The sequence below is a fragment of the Paramormyrops kingsleyae genome, chromosome 24, assembly GCF_048594095.1.
Source record: "Paramormyrops kingsleyae isolate MSU_618 chromosome 24, PKINGS_0.4, whole genome shotgun sequence".
Classification (NCBI taxonomy): Eukaryota; Metazoa; Chordata; class Actinopteri; order Osteoglossiformes; family Mormyridae; genus Paramormyrops; species Paramormyrops kingsleyae.
In genome coordinates, this window is record NC_132820.1 from 4,753,941 (window position 1) to 4,777,206 (window position 23,266).

The 23,266-nt window shown below is 44.4% G+C and overlaps 1 protein-coding gene across 12 annotated transcripts in view; it reads right to left on the bottom strand.

Annotated features, from left to right (window-relative positions):
* Positions 1 to 23,266, bottom strand: part of LOC111850239 (actin-binding LIM protein 3-like) — a 60,235-nt gene that overhangs the window by 30,275 nt on the left and 6,694 nt on the right. For 10 of the 12 annotated variants that reach the window (XM_072706239.1, XM_072706243.1, XM_072706245.1 and 7 more), the window contains one exon: positions 13,738 to 13,878. In XM_072706239.1, coding sequence (XP_072562340.1) covers positions 13,738 to 13,878 — 141 coding nt within the window. The remainder of the gene's footprint in view (positions 1 to 13,737; positions 13,879 to 23,266) is intronic. The other 2 variants (XM_072706242.1, XM_072706240.1) reach the window with 1 other exon arrangement.

A 23,266-nucleotide genomic window follows, 5' to 3' on the forward strand; every position in this document is an offset into this window, starting at 1 on the left:
TTCGACTTTACGACGGCGAAATGGTTTTCGCGTTCGGTACATTATTCAGTAAATCACACAAGATATTCAACACTTTAAGGGTTTAAGATTGGCTAAGCTAGGCTATGATGTTTGTAAGGTTAGGTGTACCGGATTAAGATGCATTTTTACCTTACGATATTTTCCCCTTGCGATGGGTTTGTCGGAACGTAACATCATCGTAGCCCGCGGAGAGGCTGTATATCAGTTCATCAGCTTTTACTCTGCTTGGCTTAGTTTTGGTTTAAGACTGAATTCCGATACATATCGTTAGCCTGAACACAAGCGGCTTGCTGGCGGAGTGATGTTCACATTCTCCCTGAGTCTCCCTTCCTTTGCCATTTCTGGTTCAATCCAACAAGACCCAGGGTGCTTTGGGTAAACTAGTGCCCACAGATCCCCATAGGGTGTGAATGTCCCCACAATGTGATAAAAACCTTGCATTTTGTCCTTGTGGGGACACAAGGGGAAACTCATTTTATAAAACTCAATTTAAACTCGATTTTTATACAAAGATCTGTCACTGCAATCAAAAGAAGGGCAAAATTATTGTATTTTGTTTGGTTACTTATGGTTAAGGTTAGGGCTTTGTCGGGGTTAAGGTCGTCATTGTTAGGATTTGGGTTATGCGCATAGAAATTAATGGAGAATCCCCATAAAGATATGAACACATGGACTATGCATGTGTGTGTGTGCGTACATGTGTGTGTGTGTGTGTACCCTGTGATGGACTGGCTCCCCCTCTGGGTAGTCCCTCGCCCTACACCCTCCAGGCTCACACTGTTCCTGTACTATATAAGCGATTATGTAAGATGGCTGGATGAAGGACATCAGCAGTTGTGCTTCCCTTCCTTCCAGCCCATCTACACAGCACAACTATCTACTTTCCAGATATCCAGGCGGCGGCTAATTAGCATAGTTACGGCTCGTCCCTTCGACAGCGACAGCTAAATTCCTCTCACGGGTGCAGAGACGCCCCCCCCCCCCCTTGAAAGAACAAGCTGGCATGAAATGACTATCAGGAAGAGTAGGCAGTGAGAGACATGGTGTTCTCCAGGTGGTGAGCCCCCCCCCCGCACCCACCCTGCTCAGAGCAGGAGATGCATTTCTGCACTACTGTTAATGCGAAAGGACCCATGTCCGGAATCTGGGCTGCCTGCATATGCATGTGCAAGATGTGAGCGTGGAAACGTTAAGTCAACTCCTGTTCCTATAGCTATTTTCGAATACTCAAAATATTGTTAAATTACAATAAATTAACAAATTAATAAACTTTGACTGTGTCTCTGTGCAGAGGATCTGGAGGTGAATCGTTAGAGCAGTGCAGTTACATTTAATTTAGCATTGACTGAGAACATTTCCCCGTTCCAATAAAATACAACCAGCCCTTTATTGCGTTTTATTTTAAGAGCAGCACTGTAGCTTGCATTCTGCAACTCGCTGACGTGTAAAATGGTAAAGGATAATCTCATCCAGCTAACCTTAGACTTAACTCAAACTAATTCCATTCCATTGCGATCTGCCTCAAGTCATTTCTCTTGGCATGACCCTGCGTGAGCATATATGAAAATGTGTAAATATTAGTATTCAAATACACCAATGACACTAGAAATTGATCGCAAAATGAATTAATATGCAAATTCATCTGGAATTCAACCAAGTGCAGACTAGCAGATCTCAGTGCATTATTTTGGGGTATTGTGCAATCAAAAAATTAGGAACGCAGTGGAATCTCTAAATATATATCTAAAATGTTGCCATGTCCAATAAAACTTGCAATATTAATAACAGCAATCTAAATTTACCAGGGCAGAAGTACAGGAAAAGCAGAGGAAATTTCATTTATGGTGCAGTGTTTCCTGGTGGTCTCTCCCACTGAATTGTGGGTAGTTTCGTGGACGATTCCAACATCCTGCAGACGGGAAGGAGCCTAGAATAATGCTTTCTGAACTGTAAGACGATTCCCTGACAAGCCTCGTAAATCACTCCTTCCCTGAACCGCGCGCAGTAACACGGCACTATACAGCACTTCCTGAAGTCTGAGTGGCTCCTAGAACAAAATGCCCCCCCCTCCCCCCCCGCCCCCCACCCGGCACGCAGCTGCGGTGCTGTGAATGCACTGATAAGAGACTCTACTCAGGAGTTTTCTACTCTTCCTTGATGGACACCAAAATTCACACAGACAGAACAGCTGTGCTCTGGAGCGAGACACTTGCCCCCCCCCAAGTGACACCTGACCCCTCCCCCCACCCCCCCACCCCCCAAGTGACACCTGACCCCAATTTGCTTCAGCAAGTCACAAAATCCTATGAGTCAGTGAAACTGGATGGCTTACCAGGGTACCCTGAGTAAAAGCACATCCAAAATCAATCAGTATATTAACAAAAATGGAAAAAAATCAGAGTATCTGCTGCTGATTTGTTCTGAAGACAGTTGCATTACAGTAAAAGTCACCAGGCAGTCAGACAGCAAGCTTTTAACGGGCTATTAAGATATTCAGAATTAAATTATGTATTTGTTTGATTTTCTAAGAAATTAACCATGTTCAGTTGTTCCAATAAACTTTTGCTATTATGCGTGATGTAATGCAGTTTTTGGTTGTCTAATTGACTTAGTGTCAAATCTTAGTGTGGGAGTCTAGGGGAATCCTCATTTCCTGCTGAAGTTCTTGAGATCTCTGTAAATAGCCGTTTTTTTAAATGCATGTTTTTTTTTGTTATTTCTCAGTTTGTCAGTTCCGTTTCCAGTTATCTTTCACTTTCACAAAAAACAAATAATGGTAGTCATTAAATGCCAGGCAAATTTTTAACATCCTTTGATGCAGTCCTGCCCAAATTAAAGAAAGGCATTGGAATGAGGCAGTAAGAAAAATCTGTTGTGTTTCATTACTGACCTGATGTGAGCCGTGGCCTATGAGTATTTTGAGCACTTTGGCCTATGAGTATTTTGAGTACTTTGGCCTATGAGTACTTTGAGTACTTTGGCCTATGAGTACTTTGCTGCTAGTTTTGCCCCTATGACAATGTAATTTCAGACTTCGCTCTGAATCAATATGAACTGAGTTCCGCCCCTTTTCACAGTGGATTGTGACTCCCTGCCTCTCCCTGAAATAAAAGAAGTCACACGGCTGAAACCTAATTGGTAGATTTCATAAACACTGCACACCACGCCAAACTTCAATCCCTGTATCATACGCTGACTCATGCAAAAGAAAATGATCCCCATTGAAATGCCGGGAAAAGCAGCGCCTTATTGCAGAAATGAAAGAGTTATATACAGCCGTCTCATCCGATACAGAGCTACGGTGACCCAAGAAGCTATTCCAGCAAGCATAGTGAATTAGACAGGGGCCACACTGAACGGGATGCCCGTCCGTCACAGGGCACACAGACCGACGGGCAGGAGGTAGGGGCCACACTGAAAGGGATGCCCGTCCGTCACAGGGCACACAGACCGACGGGCAGGAGGCAGGGGCCACACTGAACGGGATGCCCGTCCGTCACAGGGCACACAGACCGACGGGCAGGAGGCAGGGGTCACACTGAACGGGATGCCCGTCCGTCACAGGGTAGGACACTAGTTACCTAAAATGAGGAAAATGTATAAGCTCCACATGAATAGAGCTGGCAGAAGCACTTGAACCCACAACCAAGGAGTTGTAAGACTATAGGAATACCCACTGACTCATCATGCTAATTAAAAAATAAACACTCTTAAACAATAACTGTATATATATGTAAGAAATTGCAAATGTATGTTCTACAGCAATGTTACGGATTAGCTCTAGTTACATTTTCAACAGCCGTTCTACACAATAATTAATTTGCTTTACTTTATTTACCCACAACTCTTGAAATCAGTTTTATGATACATCATTTCTGAAAGAAGAAAGACTTAAAACTGTGCCCATGTGAGAGATGATCCTATTGCTGCAGTGATTCTGAGCTCAGTGGCACTTCGATGCTCTGTTGGGGGGAGGGGGGAGGGGATGGGGGGGATGGGTGTCCTGCTCCTCTGCTGTCAGAGGATAGCTGCACAGTCCTTGGTTTCCCTAGAGTCAACAAGACCCCGGAGAGCAGTGTCTCCCATCCCGGTCCTTGGGGACCGCCAGGCAGGGTGGGAGGGAGCAAAAACGTGGACCGTCTGGGTTTCCCCCGAGGACCGGGTCGGGAAACACTGTACTAGATGAGGCCGGCTTGTTTCTGTGCCAACACGTGCATGTGCAGTGATAATGAACAATTATCATCACTGTGATTATACTACCGTCAACATCAACAGCAACGGAACAAAACAATTAACTTTAAGCAAGACGGGCTGCTTCATATTACTGCTGGCTTTCTGAAATTATATTATGCATATTATAATCGAGAATCAGGAGTAGTCAAACTGGGATGCCTGTGTGGAGCGTAATGGAAGTGAGCTGACTGGGACTGAATATGCCATAAGGCTCAGAGATGGGGTTTGCTGAGCAGCAAAGGGGGACGGTCCAGCCTCATATGGAAATCGTCACAGGCAGCCGGGCTTATCTCCCTCCGCACCAGCAGCAAGGTGCCAGGCACCCCTTTGAACTTTTTCAAAGTGAGCCTGCCTTTATGCACAAGGAGATAAAGTTGGGCGATTTTTCAGGGCGGAACAAATGAGATCCAGAATGATATGCTGCTACCGCGCTCTCCTGCGACGCCGCAGCATCAGAGAAGGAGGAATGGATTTCGACACGGTCAGTCAGGCGTGAGTCCCGGTAAAAAAAAAAAAACAGGAAAAACGAACTAACACTTTTTGCATCTCATCCTGGATGTGCTGCGGCTCGTCCGGAGATAGACTCTAGGCCAGTGTTTCACAATCTGCTCCTCGGGGACCCACAGTCCGTCCATGATTTTATTCCCTCTCAGCGGCCGGCCAGACAGTCCATGTTTTTGGAGCTGGGAGGGAGCAAAAACATGGACTGTCTGCGGGTCCCCAAGGAACGGATTGGGAAACACTGGTCTATGCTCACTTCAAGCTGGGCACCTCGTACATTCGTTCAAAAGCCAACTACCTGGATACCAGGGTACTGGATAGGGATGGATAGATCAATGGATGGATGGAAGGATGACAAGACCCTAAACTAAATCATTTCATTAAATGTTCTTTTAGCACCACTGGGTTCCTTCAGATGTGGGCTTTAAAAAACCAGAGGTGGAAAGTTCAGGTTCAGAAAGTACAAATCCAGGCCAAGATTTTGTTTCAGCCAACCAGTTATATAGAGCCAGTATATAGAGTCACATTCACTGAGTACTTTCTGAACCTGAACTTTCCACACATATTCACATGCCTTTCATTGTTGTCACATCCTTAATCAGCTTTAGACAGAGGAGTTTGCATCTTCTCCTTATGATGTGTTTCTTCAGGGAGCTCCTTCCCCCACCGCAGTACAAAAACACAAGGCCAGGCAAACCAGCATCTCTGGATCACTCAAAATGTACTCATGGGCCTTTTACTTTCACAAAAGTGTTCTGAGATTGATTGAGAGAGATAACCAATCAGATTGTAGAGGAGGTGGGTCCAAGGAACTAGAGGAAGTCTAGCTTCTAGGGTATACAGGTGAATGAATACAGGTCCTGTACATTATCTGGTTTTGTTCATGCTAACATTTTGTTCAGCGAACATGCGATTGAACTTCCTTATCCTGACCTACCACTGGACATCTGGAGATCATCGCTAGATATTCCAACCAGAAGAAAAATATATGTGAGCTACAGTAGCACTAGCTGAACATTTCCATGTTGTAAGGCCTGGATGGGGAAAGGATCCAAGTGTAAGAGCCAAAAGTTTATTTCTGGAATTGCAGTCCACAAACTGGCAAAGGGCTGAAACCCAATGAAGACAAACAAACGCAAACAAATCCGAACAGCGATCCAAATCAGTAGTCCAAACACGGGCAGAAAATCAAAGTCGATACAGGGAGCGCAGGGCGATCAACCAGAATCCAAGCCACAGGATGAAGAGGGAAAAACCAGGAAAGGTAGCAGGGGGAAGCAGATCAGGAACCAAACGCTCAGGATGGGGGGGGGAACCCGACACCCCACAAGAAAGGAGCAGAAAACCAGGTGCTTTTATACAGTGTCAATTAATCAAACTAACGATGTGTTTTGGGGCTCCGGGGAGGCGGAACAGGAGGCAACTGGGTGTAGCTGGATGGATGTCCGGCCTGCCGTGTGTGTGGCCCCGGCCTGCCGTGTGTGTGGCCCCGGCCTGCCGTGTGTGTGGCCCCGGCCTGCCGTGTGTGTGGCCCCGGCCTGCCGTGTGTGTGGCCCCTGATAACCCAACTTGGTCGATACTCTAAAAATCAGGCACCTGGCTTTGCGTGTAACGCTGGCAGCCCTATACCAGGGTCAACGACAGCGCTAATTTCAGACTTAAAGGGGTAACTGGGAGACAAGGCCTGCATTAGGGTTTATGGACAACCAGCAGACACAATGAAAATTCTGTACTTGCAGGACGGCCCAACAATTTGGCCTCCGCCCTACTATTCATCAGCCCACTAATCCCATCTTAAATATCTCTACAAACCATCTCTACAAAACTATACTATTTAGTTTAGTTCACTTATCTTTGAGTAACCGGGATACTTCAGGTCCAGCATATCTGTACCCTTTATCTTCAGTTTACTACAGTCTAGGGCACACTTCTGATAATATAGCAGTTTTAAATGCCTAAGAATGCAGCCAAAATACATTTAAATTCAATAAAAAAAACAGCATTTTGGTTTTATAAACACCAATGTCACTCTGTACAGTATGGATAATCAGTATCTGTTGGCGTATGCAGATAAACCAGGTATGTATATGTGTTAGTAAGTAACCAAACCCTTTCTCGCTGTGCATTATTACCTGCACAGTGGCTGATTGAGGCCAAACTGAGAGCCGCGGAGGTCAGTTCTAGCTATGCGGTCAGAAAGGCAGGTCCATGGGCCACGTCCACGAGCACCTGGCCGGACCATCTGCGGAGATGACGTTCATTAAGTCATGAGTTCTCAGGACACCCTAGAAGCTAGGCTGGCTGTCGCCGGGGACATTCCGCCACCCGCAGGCTCACGGGCACGCTCACACCTGTTGCCCTTTGTGACCCCGTGCAGGAGCCGCCCCCCCCCCCCCCCCCCGTCCACCTCCCACGATACACCACTCTGTATAGGGACCACCCAGCAGGCACGCGAGTGAAAATTCATTATCACCTTTCTCGTTCTCTTCAACACTAGAAAAACAAAGACGGGATTGGTCCCTTTGCGGCAGGAAACCAGCGGGGCGGCACACGGCGGACCAATCATTTCACGCCGTCGTCGATGATCGTCAAGGCCAGACTTTGCCCTGTAATGATGCGTAAAACGGCTGGATCGTGCTCGGCAAAGTTATACGATTACCAAATAACCAGCCCTGCTAGCTATTGTCAGCTTTTCAGCAAGCTAGTAACTGCAAACCATGACGGCGATTCTGTGAGGAATCCAGTGCAAAGCAAACCTTTTTCTTCTTGTAGTGTACAATATGTAGACAGAAACTGCAGCCTTGGCTTTCCCTATTCCTCCCTTTTTGTGTCTATTGCTGTCTCGTTCTTTATATAAAGACTTAAGGAGAATGTTAAAAAATACATTTAAGCAGCTGTTCTTTCAGAAAGAAAAGTGTCACATTAGCAAATAATCCGCATTCTTCAAAATGCAGCTGTTGTGCAGAGAAACTGCTGATTTGTGCAGAAGAAAAAAACATGGAGAAATGACTGAGCTCCAGCCAGGACCTTTCCGGAATATAAAATGTTTCTCATGTCTGACAGAGATATGTGTGGCCTAGAGGGGGTGGTTTAGGAGCTGTAAGCTAGAGAAAATAAACCTTTCCTGTCACATCCCAGCTTCGTTTGTGGGACTAATATGGAAAGTGGCAATCCAGAAGAGTTATGTGCATGACAGCCAATTAGAGCTCAGAGTTAATTACTTCTTATGTAATATGCACACAGAAGTCCACCAATGATAATTAAATATCGCTTCTACAAATATATCTTGCTACGTAAACACTGGACGTTGATGCCAGTGCAAAACGCAAACACAGGGAGTGTCCAGAAGTACAAACCAGAGTAAAGTCTGTGATTAGACGAGACTTTTAAAGCATTTACCGTAATGCATGAAGGAAAAAAATGGCTTCTGACTTGGCAGATTTGCCCATGTTCTCTAAAGCTGTTTAAAAACCACTTATAGACAGCACTTTTCACATTTTTTCCACACACTATCAATAAAATTCAAATAATGACTTCGACAAGGTCCCTCAAGGACACAGACCCTCTTATCCTGCAGTCACAGGCTTTGGTAACAATTTCCTTTGGATCATTGACACACATTCTAGCATTTTCAATTGGCAAAATCTTACTATCAGTTAACAATCCAGAAAAATGCCCACAATTCACAACCTGAATATTCCCCAGCAGGGTGGATCAGTATATGACCTCTTGGCACTTAGAAGATGGTTTGAACCAAAGCAACAGTAATATCATGTATTTTTTAATTGCATCTTGCCTTTGGATAATTCTCTTTTTAGTGCAGAGCACTTTTTTGAGCAATGTTAATGTTAACCATGCTGTATCTTAGCTGATATCACAAATATATAATAAAATAATACGAATTTCAGACAAAGCGATCTTCTTCCATTTGATCCACAGTGACACGTATCATCAGTATGGCTCCTAGTGCACATCTTGATGGTATAGAGGCATATGTCGAAGGTATTTCTACTGGCAACCACAGGAAGAAGCAGACAGGCAATCGGAGAAATGCCCAGAACGCCTTAACGGTCTTGCTGCGAGATGTGGGCGGGGTCCGGATGGGGAGGCGGAGCAAGAGTCGAACGGAGTGGACCTGACTGTGGGCAGAGCTGGACCCTGGAAATCTATGGGAGGTGGGTCACTTGTCACATTATCCCCTCACCACAAACCTACTTTAAACCTTTAATGATTGCTTAGAGGTACATATGGGGGGGTGGGATTATGACTTAACCCCTCCCCTAAGACATCGATGCCTTTCCCAGGTAAAGGAGAAAATATTTTCCTCACATTCATTCAAAACAACTGACCAGAGGTGAGTAGTTCAGGTCCAGAGATAAAAGTCCGGATCAAGATTTTGTTTACAAAAAAAAATCTTGGTGTGGACTTTTACTCTCTGGACCTGAACTGTCCAATTATGCATTTGGACCAGCCAACCTGAGGCTGTTAACGCCATTGCGTTACATTCTCAGCTCTGCTCATCAGATATCACGGTGCATGGGAAAGTGTGCGCTGCAGTCTGGCAGAGTGAAAGCGGCGCCAAGTCTTAAGTGATGGATACCTCAACTGAAAATAATTTCCGAGTGGAAGGAGGGAAAGGGAACTGACTAATGTTTGATTTAGAGTTGAATGAAAGTGCATCTGGAGGCAAAGGAGATGCCTGCAATATAAAAGGCTGGCTGGGACCTCACACATATTCATCGCCCTTACACTGTTGGGCTGATTACTTCCACCCTGCCTTGCCAGTCACCCCCTCACCCCCCACCAAAACAACACTTCGCTCTTGCTTCATTTACACCCATTGTGTTAACGTTAAAAACTGCTGAAGGGTAAAGTGAATGCATTACTGGCCATATGAGATACAATGATTGGGCTTCCACTCCCCTTCTCTCCCTGGAATACCATTTCGTGTGGTTGGAGGCATTCCAAGGACATTTGTGTGAACTTTTGAAATCAATATAAACTGGGAAAATGTTCTCCTGAAACCGAAGAAAGCACTGACAAAAGGCAGCATGTTATTCCACCACGTTTAGCTATTGTCGATGTGAAAAGTACAAGAACGGACAGGGAGGAATTTATTACAGTGAAGATTTTTAAATATGCTTTCGTATCCTTGAAAGTAATGAGAACGTGACAGATCTCGCAAATGGCAAACCAGCTACTATCTTAAGTGAAGGCACACAGATTTCACAATTAACACTTTTACTATTTTATTACCGGTGTGAAATTAAGATTAATTTCACAATATTATCGTAACCAATGAGCACAAAAACATATGACATAAACACCACTGCATTATGAGTTTTATGTCTTTTCTGGGATAGCAACTCCGCCACTGTGTGGATTACTGACTGTGCCATTGTTTTCTTGATGAGTGAGCAGTATGCTAACGCAATGGCCCATTAACAAAAACGAAAGGTGTGATACGCCAAAATACCTCGCTACTGGTAGCTAAAGGAGGTCAACAAAACTCTGGTGGTTATAGTGTTAAAACAAAGGGCTAAAGAATAAAAACTCTTTGCAGTGACACACAAGCACTATTTTATCTATATTTAGCTTGATATTTTCATAAACTATTCAGAATAAATACATTTAAAATAGCTGCAAGGTTAAAAATGTCCATGTATAGAAAGAAGAGGAGATTTGGGTTCCATAGCTGAAGCCAGATCAGATCAGAATACGACAAACCTTCCCTTTATTTTCCCCTCACCATTCCATCATTCAATTGCATGGACTTTTCCAATTCATAGTCATGCCCTTTGGAATACATAGTGGCACTGTTCGATTTTAACTACTAATGGACTGTGGCCTGCTCAGTACATGCTGGAATCTTTGCATGACTTAGTTATATAATGTACTTTCCATCCACAACGCACCAGGCAGTTAGAAACAACAACAACAATCTTAGAGCTTAATTCTTAACCCTCAAAAGCAATAATGTATTAATAAAAGAGAAAGACATTTAGCCAGAAGTGCATAAGACAGACAACAAATAAAATTTTACTTGCCTGGATATTACCCATGGGGTCTGGATGTGGTGTAACACTATCATGGAATTCATTGTAGAAATTACTAGATGTTATGTGAGTCTTCAGCAATATAAATTTGGCTTCTTTTTAGCACTGTGTAAGTGTGTTTTATTGGCTATCTGTTGCATGTCCTAAACATTATTATTTCTGGAATGGAAGAACATAATTAGAAAATGTTCTATTTTGATACCCAGCTTACAGCAAATTTAAAAACAAATGTACTGTTATATGTAATATAAATAATTCTCTGTGTTAACCATTTAACATGGCTGTTCTTTTTGTTTTTGTGGCTATCTGGAACAATTATAAAATAAAACTATTAGAAGCATAAAAATATTACACTTCCCTTTATTTCACCATCTTGTTGTCTATGTCAGGATTGAGCTGCTTGTGTGTTTGGTTGCAGGACATAATCAGAAGGCAACTGGCCTGGTCTTAGCATGTCTGAGCAATAACATGCATCCGAGCTACCATTTTTACTCAGTTATCGTTACAAAATGGCGTGGGTGGAGTTTTTGCTAGTGTGGTCTTACAGCAGTGGTTCTGTGTAGATATTTTTGTGATACATGTTTACGGGCAGGCGGGACAGGATTCCAAAAAAAAAATCTCCGAATGCATCACTGTTGCTATACACCCCCACAAAAATCTGTGTGGAGACTTCGTACACCCTCTTTGTACTCGCAAGAAGGTCCTCTGGGTGATGCCATTTCTGTCGACTATCCAAAATCAAGCCTTCCAGGCAAATCAACGCGTAAAAAATTCTGGAAATTTCGAATCCCTGCGTTAATACCCAGAGACCAACATTCTGCCCACTGTATGCCCACTGTATGCCCACTGTACTCTGATGCATATACCAAATGCATCCTGCCACTGGGGCTGGATTGCACTGACCTTGTTTGGATTAGCAGGAATAGATCAGTGGATGTTTATTGTTCAAATGGCGTGATGATGGCATGTTCAAATATGAAAGAAAACCATTGTAAAAATGTAATCTCAAAGCCCCCCTGCAGAGCGAAAGCGTAATGCAGAGAGCGGCCGCCTTTCTGAAAGCTACATCTAAGTAGATGAGCCGATTTCAGTTTATCATGCTGATTATTGGATTTGTGTCTTTCCGTCCATTCAGGATGTGTATCTGAGCACAAAGACGCAGAATGCTTCACAATTAAATTGCTTTTGCGTTCGTTCTGGACGTTAGCCTAAGCCTGTGATTCGCTAGCCAGTGTTATCGGCATAAAAAGGTGTGACTCCTTACTCGGACCTCTATCCACGATGCTTTTCAGGCAGAATCACACGCCATATGGCCCAGCATCCACACGCAGGTACAGGGGCACATGAAGCCCATCTGAAAGAGCAGGACCGACACTGAGAATCCATTTGATCTGATTCCAGTGTTTAACCTTGAACCCTGACACCTGAATTAGCCAAGGTTAGGTGCCTTCAGGGGTTTTGCTGTAGTAAAGCAGCCCTTCATGCTGGGGTATAGGGTCACACGGAGACCGGGGGGGGGGGGAGTGGGAGGGTTCTGCTAAAAAGAGCCTCAACTAAATTTGTTTAATTAAATTTAAACTTAGAGTTGCCACTCGTCCTGTACTTCAAAGGATCGTCCCACATTAAATAAAATACCGTGCTCCATTTTAAATCAGCATGGGACGCAATTTGGCCCATGTTTTTGTATCTGGACCCCCCCCAACCATTTTTTAAACCTTTAAATCATTGGGTACCCCCGTCCCCTGGTTAGGGGGCGGAATACTGGGGGTAGAGTTGCCTCCTGTCCTGTATATTATGAGATTGCCTCCTATTGAAAAATAAAATGCAATATGGTATTTTAGATCAGATGTCCTGGTCTTGTCTCCTCTTGTTGCTTGGACCCGCCTCCTCTACAATCTGATTGGTTAACTCTCTAAGCCATTCATTTCTCCTTCTGCCCTCAGAACATTTTTGCGTAAGTAAAACTCCCGCGAGTCTAACCTAAGTGAACTGAAATAGAGTGTAGTAATGCAAGCCTCAAATGATCCAGTCATACAGGGATGGTGAATTTAAGACATGAAAACATGTAATAATGTACGCTAAAGTGATAAAGGGCAGAAGTGGTGTAATTCACGAAAATATATGGCAGGAGGTGAAATGATGCTGGGCAAATTCACTCGACTCCAAAAGATTCCTGGATGCCACAGTACACAAAGTGATTCCACTGCCCTCTATTCAGTCTCTTCAGAGCTTACAAGAAGCGCTCCAATTGGCTGCCGCTCGGAGCGTGTTGCTGAGAATAGCCGACACCCCACCCAGGGAGGCTGCCCCTTCACACCGTTACCACAGCAACCACTCCTAAGAATCACCAAAACCATGTGTGCATCAGCTTTTTAAATAACAGAAACGGGGTGGGAGAACAAACTTGACAGTCCACATTTCTGAGGCAGCGGAATCCACACGCTGCTCAATTTCCTGTTACGATTTTGCAGTAATTAGCTTGTGATGCATCTTTCTAACAATCTGCCAGTTACGGTTCTATAAGCATTACACTATACAGTGTATACACCTTATACAGTATATTAAGTATACTATACACTAGTATATAATATAGTATATACTATATACTATACTATATATATATATATATATATATATATATATACACTATATACTAGTATACTATATTATACAGTATACTAAGGTTCCTGGAGGAACCTTCCCGAGGGATTAATAAAGTACTATCTAATCTATCTAATTAAATAACATTAGCTGCTGAAATGAAACAGCAGCTGAAATGAAACAACAGCTGAAATGAAAAAAAAAACAGGATTGTTTCACATTGATAGGATTAAGACCGCTCGATGACAGAGAATTTTGTGTATATAATCAGTTTATCAGCTGACAATGTTTCCAACCTTGATTTTCACACTTAATGGCACCTTACCGTGGCAGGTGAAACACTTGATGTGGAAATGGGTGTTTTGGACCCGGACCACCTCACCCCTGCAGACCTCCTGGCAGCGGAAGCAGTGGATGACCGTGGAACCACGCCTGCTTCCCATGGGGCTGTGTTGATAGGGCACTGCTGGGGACAGGAAGAAGAGTTTTCACACATCTCCCACCTCTATGTGTCCATGTGCAGGCGGAATATGGGATAGTTTGTGTGTTTGCATGTATGTTATATTCAATCATCTGCTCGACTATACATATGATGGAACCAACTGGTGTTCATCCATCCATCCATCCATCCATTCATTTCCATACCACTCCTTCAGTACAGGGTCGGTTTCTGCTCAAATTAAACACAGAAGGACTTGAAATGAAACGTTTTACTTATTGAACTCCAGATTGACAGGTGACAGTCATTCACAACGCTCAACGGCGTTGAACAATGTTCACATACAAAACTATACAGACACTGTGAAGTATTCAGTCTGTTTCCTGCTGTTGCTCTGTCTCAGTTGAAGGCCTCCTGCTGTGTCGCAGTGGCTCTTTCGGAACCTCTCTTTCTGTACCTTCTGCCTTACATTTGTCATATTTCAGATCCAGCCCATTTGATTCTATAATGTCTAGGACTGACGAGTAGCTCGTTTAGCTCGTTCGTCTAATCAGATACTGGTGGTAGAGTGGAACACATAAAACTGTTGGAATCTTTCAAAACCAGGTTTGGCAACCACTGCTCTGAGAACACACACAGTGGGATTTATGTCACTAGATCAGCTTCAAGGGAACAGCCCAGACCATTATGGACTGACGCTGCTTTTACAGCCCAGGGTAAAACCCCAGCGCCTGGGGAAGTTCTTGGAACGCCAGTAATTCCACTATTGGCTCCAAACCACGGATCGACTAGCAGTCTTGGCACTAGTCGCTTGACTGGGCTGGCTGTTGAAGTATCAAAACATCAGAGATTCGAGTCCAAATATTGGTTGCAACATTCTGTCAGAAACAATCCTGTGTTGTTTATATGAGAGCTGGTCTTTTATCAATGCAAACATTATGAAAGAAATCTAAGCGAAAGAAATCTAAACGAAAGAAATCAAAACGAAAGAAATCTAAACGAAAGTAACGCTTGAGCACCTGTGCCTCTGACATTGGCTAAGAAAGTCCTAATATAAATCGAACGAATGGTTCCCTGTAAAGTCAGGGCGAACAGCAAGCACGCTTGGGAGACTTCTTCTCTCCCATTCCTGATTTTCCAAAAGCAGAGCACAGTCATGACTCCCTCAATCGTCGGCTCTGCTGCTGCCAGCGACACGCTTCCTGAATCGTCTGCCGTCTCGTCCTGAAAGCCAAAAGGGCTGTTAAGGGGCACGGTGACGGGGGAGTTGAAAGACATGGCGGTTTGGGAACGGAAGGGAAGCGCGCAGCTCAGATGTGTTAGCCTGGTGCCAAGAAGACACATCTGTTTGGAGATCAAACATCTGTAAGTGAATATTCCGTGGATAATCGTAATATGGTCAATGGTATCGTCTGAGTAATGCCTGGAAAGCAATAAACAAAATGTGTTATGACTGATAAAATATACAGATCTGGCGAACAGAATAATAAACCTTGCTAAAAATAGAAACTTAAATGCTATACTTTCAGTTGTATTGAGCCCATTTTCAGTAGAGTTTTTTTCCCCCACAATGTAGCGGTTTCTACAGTAACTGCATTCAGTATTGTCCCCGTTTGGGTGCTGTTTTCCTGCTTTGTGCACAACAGAGGAAAACACTGTCTGCTTTTCACAGGCTGAGATGAACTCTGTGAATAATTAATTACAAAAGACAATCATAGTTCTGAGAGGATTTTTATAAAGGTGGTAACACTTTCTACGAATGCCATGTCTGTAAGAATCTAAAAACACATTCACATTATAATGTATTCATAAAACATTATAAACATGGGTATAAATATTAATAAAAAGGCATGACATATTATAGTCATGTTTATTCATTATGAATACTTTATGAATCTCCCATCTATAGCGCATTATAGATGAGAGCTTCATTGGAGCTTATGAAGTATTATAATCAACACTATAATGCCTTACGACTGTCAATGGAAGATGCTGTAATGCTTTATTAATATGCTGTAATGTTTCATTAATGATTATACCAACCATTATAATGCATTATGAAGGTATCTATACTGCATTATAGATGACAGCTTTAAGTAAAGTGTCACCATAAGGTTATCCCAACATGAAGCTCACCCTGCGTGCACCGCAGGAAGTGAAAAGCGGGGCCTTTTAATACGCCACCCCACCACACGTCTTTAGCCCATTACATTCTGAATTATATTTTTTCAGTTCCACTTGACATTGCACAGTTGGCTGGGGTTCCTTGCCGGGGCCTGCAGACTGTTACCTGAGGGATAATCTGCAGTAGTTGAACAATGTAATCCAATTAAGGCATTTAAAGATGGTTTATATACTGACGCGATTCTAAAATTCCTGGATTTCTTCTCAACAACAAAAAAAAAGGCTTCACCCTTAAGGCTGACTTATACTCCTGAATAGAATCTATGCCGCTGGTAGGGCATAGCCATGTAGCATACACTGTAGCCTGATGCACATCTCCCCAGGAATGTAGCTACAGGAGTCAGGCTACAGTGTAGCGTATGTGGCTCCTATGGCGCAGATTCTATTAAGGAGTATAAATCAGCCTCTGCGCGGTTTCTGATAGGCTACACTCTCTACACAGGGTTGCCAAATCTCACGCATCCAGCGTGGCACAGATTCTCACGCCCACACAAAAAATCTTACGCCAAATCTATATTATTCTATTATAAACCTAAAATTAGCTACATAAAAAGCGTTGGGGTAGTTTGCAAAACCGCACACACTATTTTCAAGGTCATATAACTGTTACATACATGTAAATGCGTGTGCATGTGTGTGCAGACTTGTGTTGAAATGAACATCTTGTTGGCTGCCCTGCCACACATCAGTTCCTCAGGTCAGACGTTGAAAAAAAATTCTGTTTAGTTCCCTTCGAGCTATTGCAGCCCACACTTTCATAATGTCTTTGGAAGCATCTTTCTAAAACAAAATATGCATGTCATATTATCAATAGAATAATTTGGTTGAGATGTATAAATTGGGATTTGGCACTTTAATATTGAAAAATCTGGATCCATTTCTATAGCATATGGTTGCTGTTTGAGCAGCCGCCTAAACTTACAATAAAATACCAAATGCAAACTTCAGTTTTAGCACCTAATTCATTTATTGGCCTCTGGTTTGGAGTAAAATTCGGGGTACCTTGAAATAAAATGATGATAACTGAAGCCTGGATACACATGTTGACGCAAATGTTCAGGAAACATGGTTGTGTCTATAAAGTTTTTTTGAATGCAAATTGAATGCAATTCCTGCATTTCAAATCCTAACATTTCTTCCACTTATTCGACAACTTCAAAGTAGGGTGATACTCTCCTTCCAGCAGGAAGCCATTAATTAACCCATACTTTGGTGAGTACGCCTCTGTTTGTGTGTTTAACATTGAGCTGACATACCAGCCTGTAAATGCTCACCATAACCAAACCAAAAAAACAAAACACATCCACTTGGTCATCCGTCCATCTGTGATTCTCTCCTTTTTGTCATTTTTGAAGAGGTCGTGTTGATGCCAGGACACACACGAGATCTCCTCACCAGTGTCTTATTTACAAATCCACTAATTCTCAACCTGCCAGTATTACTGCACCATTCCCTAACTCAAAATAAGCCCACAAGTTGTATAAATAATTCACTATACCAACAAACACACAACTAATAACCTGATCATGAATTTATTTCTATTTAATTTAAGCAGCAAGAATATTGAAACGAATTCAGTTACAGTAGGCTGTTTATTGAATAAGCTTCTGTTGGAAAGATGGGGGAACTCTTGGCAAACTGAGCTCATTATTCCAGAAGCGGCGTAGCAGTGAAGACGCCGAATTTGGTAAGAATGAGTCGGCGATGTGGAGACGCCACTGGGGTGAGCACCCAAGACGTACGCCTTGGTCTTCTTAACCTGGTTCAATCAGTGACCCAAATGACTACATGCACCCAATCTGCTGGTGGTACGATGGCCCAGGACCACTTCACACTGAGATGAACCTCAACTGCTACTAGCTTCAATAGTCCTTGTGGCTCCCACCCAAAAATCTGCTTCATAATCCCATCTAACGCAACACAAACAAGATCTGGCCTTTTGGTGTTTTACGTTACGGATAAACTTATCGTAAGGTGAAAATATCGTAAGGAGAAAATGCATTTTAATACAGTATACCTAACCTAACAAACGTCATAGCCTAGCATAGCCTACCTTAAACATGCTTAGAACACTTACATTAGCCTGCAGTTGGGCAAAATCATTAACACAAAGCATAGTTAAAAAAAAAATGTGTTGAATATCTCATGTAATTTATTGAATAATATACTTGAAGCGAAAAATAGAATGCAACTGGAATATCCATCGTAAAGTCAAAATATCGTAACACGGACCGTCGTAACCCAGGGAGCATCTGTAGTTTTTTTTTTCTCCCCCCGGCAAAGTTGTTCATCATACACACAGACAGTACTAGGACACAATAACTTATCGGTGGGCAGGGACACCCCCCTGAGTTATTCAGACCCAAATTAGGAGGATGTAGTTAACAGGAGCTACAACTTTTGTGGCGTAACTGTTAGCATATACTTGACACAAAAAAAAAGTATTTATACACATTAAAGCCCAAAATAAAACATGCATAAGTCAGCAAATGCAAGCTTTCTTTTAACCCAAACTAGAGCCGAGATTAGCTAATAGCGCTGATGGCAAACACAGCCTAGCTAATAACGCTGATGGCAAACACAGCCTAGCTAATAATGCTGATGGCAAACACAGCCAAACTAATAGCGCTGATGGCAAACACAGCCTAGCTAATAACGCTGATGGCAAACACAGCCTAGCTAATAACGCTGATGGCAAACACAGCCTAGCTAATAACGCTGATGGCAAACACAGCCAAGCTAATAACGCTGATGGCAAACACAGCCTAGCTAATAACGCTGATGGCAAACACAGCCTAGCTAATAACGCTGATGGCAAACACAGCCTAGCTAATAACGCTGATGGCAAACACAGCCAAGCTAATAACGCTGATGGCAAACACAGCCTAGCTAATAACGCTGATGGCAAACACAGCCTAGCTAATAACGCTGATGGCAAACACAGCCAAGCTAATAACGCTGAATGCAAACACAGCCTAGCTAATAGCGCTGATGGCAAACACAGCCAAGCTTTTCCAGTGCCTTTTCATGCTCTTGGATCTGCACGTCGACGCCGGCAGCTACACAATGAGAGCCGCAAGGCCTGAGCTGCCCTTTGACCTCGCGCCAGACTTCAATCTGCTAAGCAGCCAAGCGAAAGTATGCTGAAGCTGGCATCCCAGTGGCAGAGGCTGGTGTGTGTGTGTGTGTGTTAGGGGGGTGGTTATGTATATATTACGTTGCTGGGACCAAATGACAAAATCCTCTTATTTTGATGGTGTGGGGACCTTTTTTTTGGTCCCTATAAGGGAAAACTGTGATGTGTATGTGTGTAAGTATGTGTGTCTATCTGCCTGTCTGTGTGTGTGTGTCTGTGATGTGTATGTGTGTGTGTATGTGTGTCTATCTGCCTGTCTGTGTGTGTGTGTGTCTGTCTATCTCTGCCTGTCTGCCCATCTCTATGTGTCTGTCTGTTTGTGTGTCTCTATGTGTCTGTCTGTGTGTGTGTCTGTGTGTGTGTGTGTCTGAACTCGCTGAATAGGTGGGACCGTCTGTCAGCTGCCGGCTTTGCCTGAGTTGCAGCTGCCCCTCCCGCAGAGCCGACGTGAAATCTGGTGTCAAACTTTCAGGGGTGAACACAAAACGCTCGGGCAGTCGCCAAACGCCGCGCTAATTCCGTGTGTTTTTGTACGCGTGCATCTTCGTTGTCCGCGCCACCTTTCCGAAATCACGCCCGGATCTCCTCAAGCGGAACGTGGCCGGAGAAGGGGGGGCGCTGACCAACCAGGGCTGACATCTGACATCCCCGCTGGGCGCAGTGGCGTCGCAAGCTGCTCTCCTTGGCCTCCCTCTCACTGCGCTGGCACTGCGCGGCCGCAACCTTTACCGCGACGCGCCACAAAGTCCCCGCGCCGTGCTGCGGCCTAACAGCGTCACCACGGCGATTCGGCACGCCGCCCCCGCCGCCACTGCGTCCGTCATTTCACAGCCGTGTCGCACTACGGCCTCACCGCGCTGCACCATGACTTCACCGCGTCACACTGCAGCTACCCCTCGTTTCCTGAAAGCCTCACCGTGTTACATACCGTGATCAGCATCACTTCCCACAGACAAGCATTCCACCTCCGCTGTATGCATTTAAAATGTTTTTTTTTGGCTAGAATAAGTCTTACAGCATTTAAATCCAAGTTTCTAACGACATGAAGAATCTGTCAGCACGACAATACGGTCCTCATCATAATTTTACAATATCATCATTGAACAGTGCAGTTAAAACGCAGATATCACCCTGTTTGACCTGAATAGCACCAATAAATATTTAGCTATATAAATGAATGATGTTAAAAAGCAATATGTATTTAAATCTAAGATAATATGGCTTAAATCTTGTCTTTTAAGAATCATCTTCTGTAGTCTCCCACTACACATATCAATTTTTATCATCAGACACAAGTGAATATAATTAATTATCATGGCGAGATGCTTGCTGCACTGCACCCTGGGAGAAAGCATAGTACCACGGTAATTTCGGGGGCGGCTTCTGATTTCCGGTCACACCCCTAGAGCAACGCTGGCCGAGAAATAACATTAAAGGGGCAGTTTTGCATGTGTGCATTTCAGCAAATTATATACACAAAGATGTGCGCATGGACGCATGCAGCAGTACCAACTCTGGCCTGTAATTTGATGATAGGAACCTATTGTGTGTCTCCAAGTCTATTTAATCAGTGTCACTGCATGCAATAAAAAGAGAGAGAAAGAGGGTGAAGGGAAGATTCATAATCCCTGCATTCACAGCTGCAGGAGGCCATGCTTGACTGGGATGCGCTCCAATGCAGTCTGTGCAGAGGGAAGCATGCATTAAAAAAAAATGCGCTACACCCAGAAGGCCTATTCGCCAGGGTGCAACAGAAACTGCGCTTGCATAATGAAACCTCAGAGGACCGGACAGACCAGGGGAGAGTCTATTCGCGGGTGGCGAATCAGGTGGCGTGCTGATTGGTGGAGGGGCTGGGGGTAGTTGCCAAAAGCACCGCATGTCGTGCCCATATGGAGGCCTGCGATTCGGGCAGCGGTCCGAAAGGGACATCAGGAAACGGGAGTGAGGATGGATGGAAACCGGCGGATTGTTTCGGGATGAGATAAGCAAGTGATGAGGGAGCTAAAAAAAAAGATAAGCAGATCATTTAAAGAAGGGATAAAACTGGCAACGGAAAAAAGAATTTGTCACTTTGTGTTCTTTTCTGATGCTGTCCTGAAAAATGCATAATTAGCCTTAAAACCTGTCTGGAAATAAGTACAATGTCTTTCAGGATTAATGTCGATCTAATATCTAAAATAAAAAAGGCTTTGGTACATGTATCATGTATCAGGAGAGCCAACGGTGAGGCCCAGAAAGTTCAAATGGAAAGTTCAGGCCCAGAAAGTACAAATCCAGACCGAGGTTTTACTTCAACCAACCAGTTGAGTATAGAGAGTCACAGTGACAGAGCACGCAATTGGTTGGTTGGAACAAAATCTTGGTCCGGATTTATGTTCTCTGGACCTGAACTTTCCACCTCCGGTACAGCATGCCGGCGCTTTGCTCGGATCTTCCGCGAGAGGCTCCGGAAGGCCTGCCGTAGCGAGAGGTCAGGCCGGACGCCTGAATGAACAGGAATCTAGACGGGTGGGCGGGGGAAAGAATGCGGAGGAGGGTCGGCAACGTCCATTCAGCCGCACGCTGGGGGCACTGGGCTGTGCAAAATGAGGCCTGCTTAGAAAGGGCCCCCCCTGGGGACCTCGAGGCTGAACCTGCATGATGAGACTGTCACCCGGCATCAGCTGGGACCTGTAACTATGCGCTTCTGACGTGTTTCCCCCCTTCCCGCAAAACCAGGCTGCAATTTGTGTCCATGATGGTTTTCTTGGCTCTCCACGGGGACCGACCCGCCCCCTCCATCACCCACTTCCCAACACTCCGCTTATCCAAATAGGGATATCATTTCCATTAGCCGGAAGAGGGAGGGGAAAATCAAGACTACAGGCCAGACAGTCCTGGCAGCACTTGTAATGGCCTCTGTAATATGGGCTGACAGCTCCGTTATGACAGAGCGGAGCCCTCATTTCGGCTGCCTTTTTAATTCCCTCCTAAACTCTAATCAGACCTGCAATGTGTTTAGATATCTGCGAGTGCCTGATTGGAGGCTGTCAAGGACACTCTGTAATAAAGCATCCAGGCTTGAAGCGGAGGAGCAGAGTCCCTTTACGAAAATAACGTGCCTAGTCTGGAGCAGGAGGTAACCAAAATGTAGCGTTATCAAGATCATGTGACCTGCAATAAAATAAACAGTAAATCAGCATGCTGCATTTGAGCTGCCAGGGAGACTCGAATGCGATCAATGGCAACGGAACAGAGAGATGTTACTACCATGTAATCAGGTCGCTAATATTCTTTGCATAGAAGGGCGTCTTGGAGGTCGTGGGTTCTCCCGGGAGGTCAGACAGCTGATTGGTGAGCTGAGAGTGAGGCCTGAGCTTCACCGATCTTCTGTCACCGCCTGTGACATGAGTTCGACTCCCGCTCCGATGCGCATGTAAAGCGGAGGTCAAGGGGCCGACGGCTTTGAGGGGAACGAGCAGCCGCTCGGTGTGACTGTGAAACGCCTCTGCGTCTGATTCACAGCAAAAAGCCTCACAGTCTGGCTTTTATCAGACCTCGTACATCAGCACATACAGCAATACGGGCGGAAATATGGTCAGTAAATGCAATATATACATACTTGAGAAACCAAAGACCACAGCAGAAACAAATAAATGGGTTCTGGGCTGTTGCTGATTAAGAACGCAGGATAGGGCAGAGTTAATGAGAAAATTTAATAAGAAACTTCTAGCAATCTTTCCACTGAGGGGTGCCTGCTAAGGTTTCCCGTGAAGCAAATGAACCCAAGCAGGGATTGCGGGTGAGGACCGAGCAATGTCCTGTGAATTTTTCTAAACTACAGTACTAAAAATGCTCCCAACCAGAGCGAAGACTACTAAACTGGTTGCCCCTGAGTGGGACCTTACCCCAGCTGATAATCCAACTCATGGGAGCCCCATAACACCTCAAAAATGTGGGATGGCTCAAAAATACTAGAAAACTGGCTGGCCGGCCTCTACAGCAGGGTTCCCCAATCCGGTCCCCAGGGACCCACAGCCAATCCACGTTTTTGCTCCCTCCAAGTCCCATGCCAGACAGTCCACATTTTTGATCCCTACCGGGTGCTGGGAG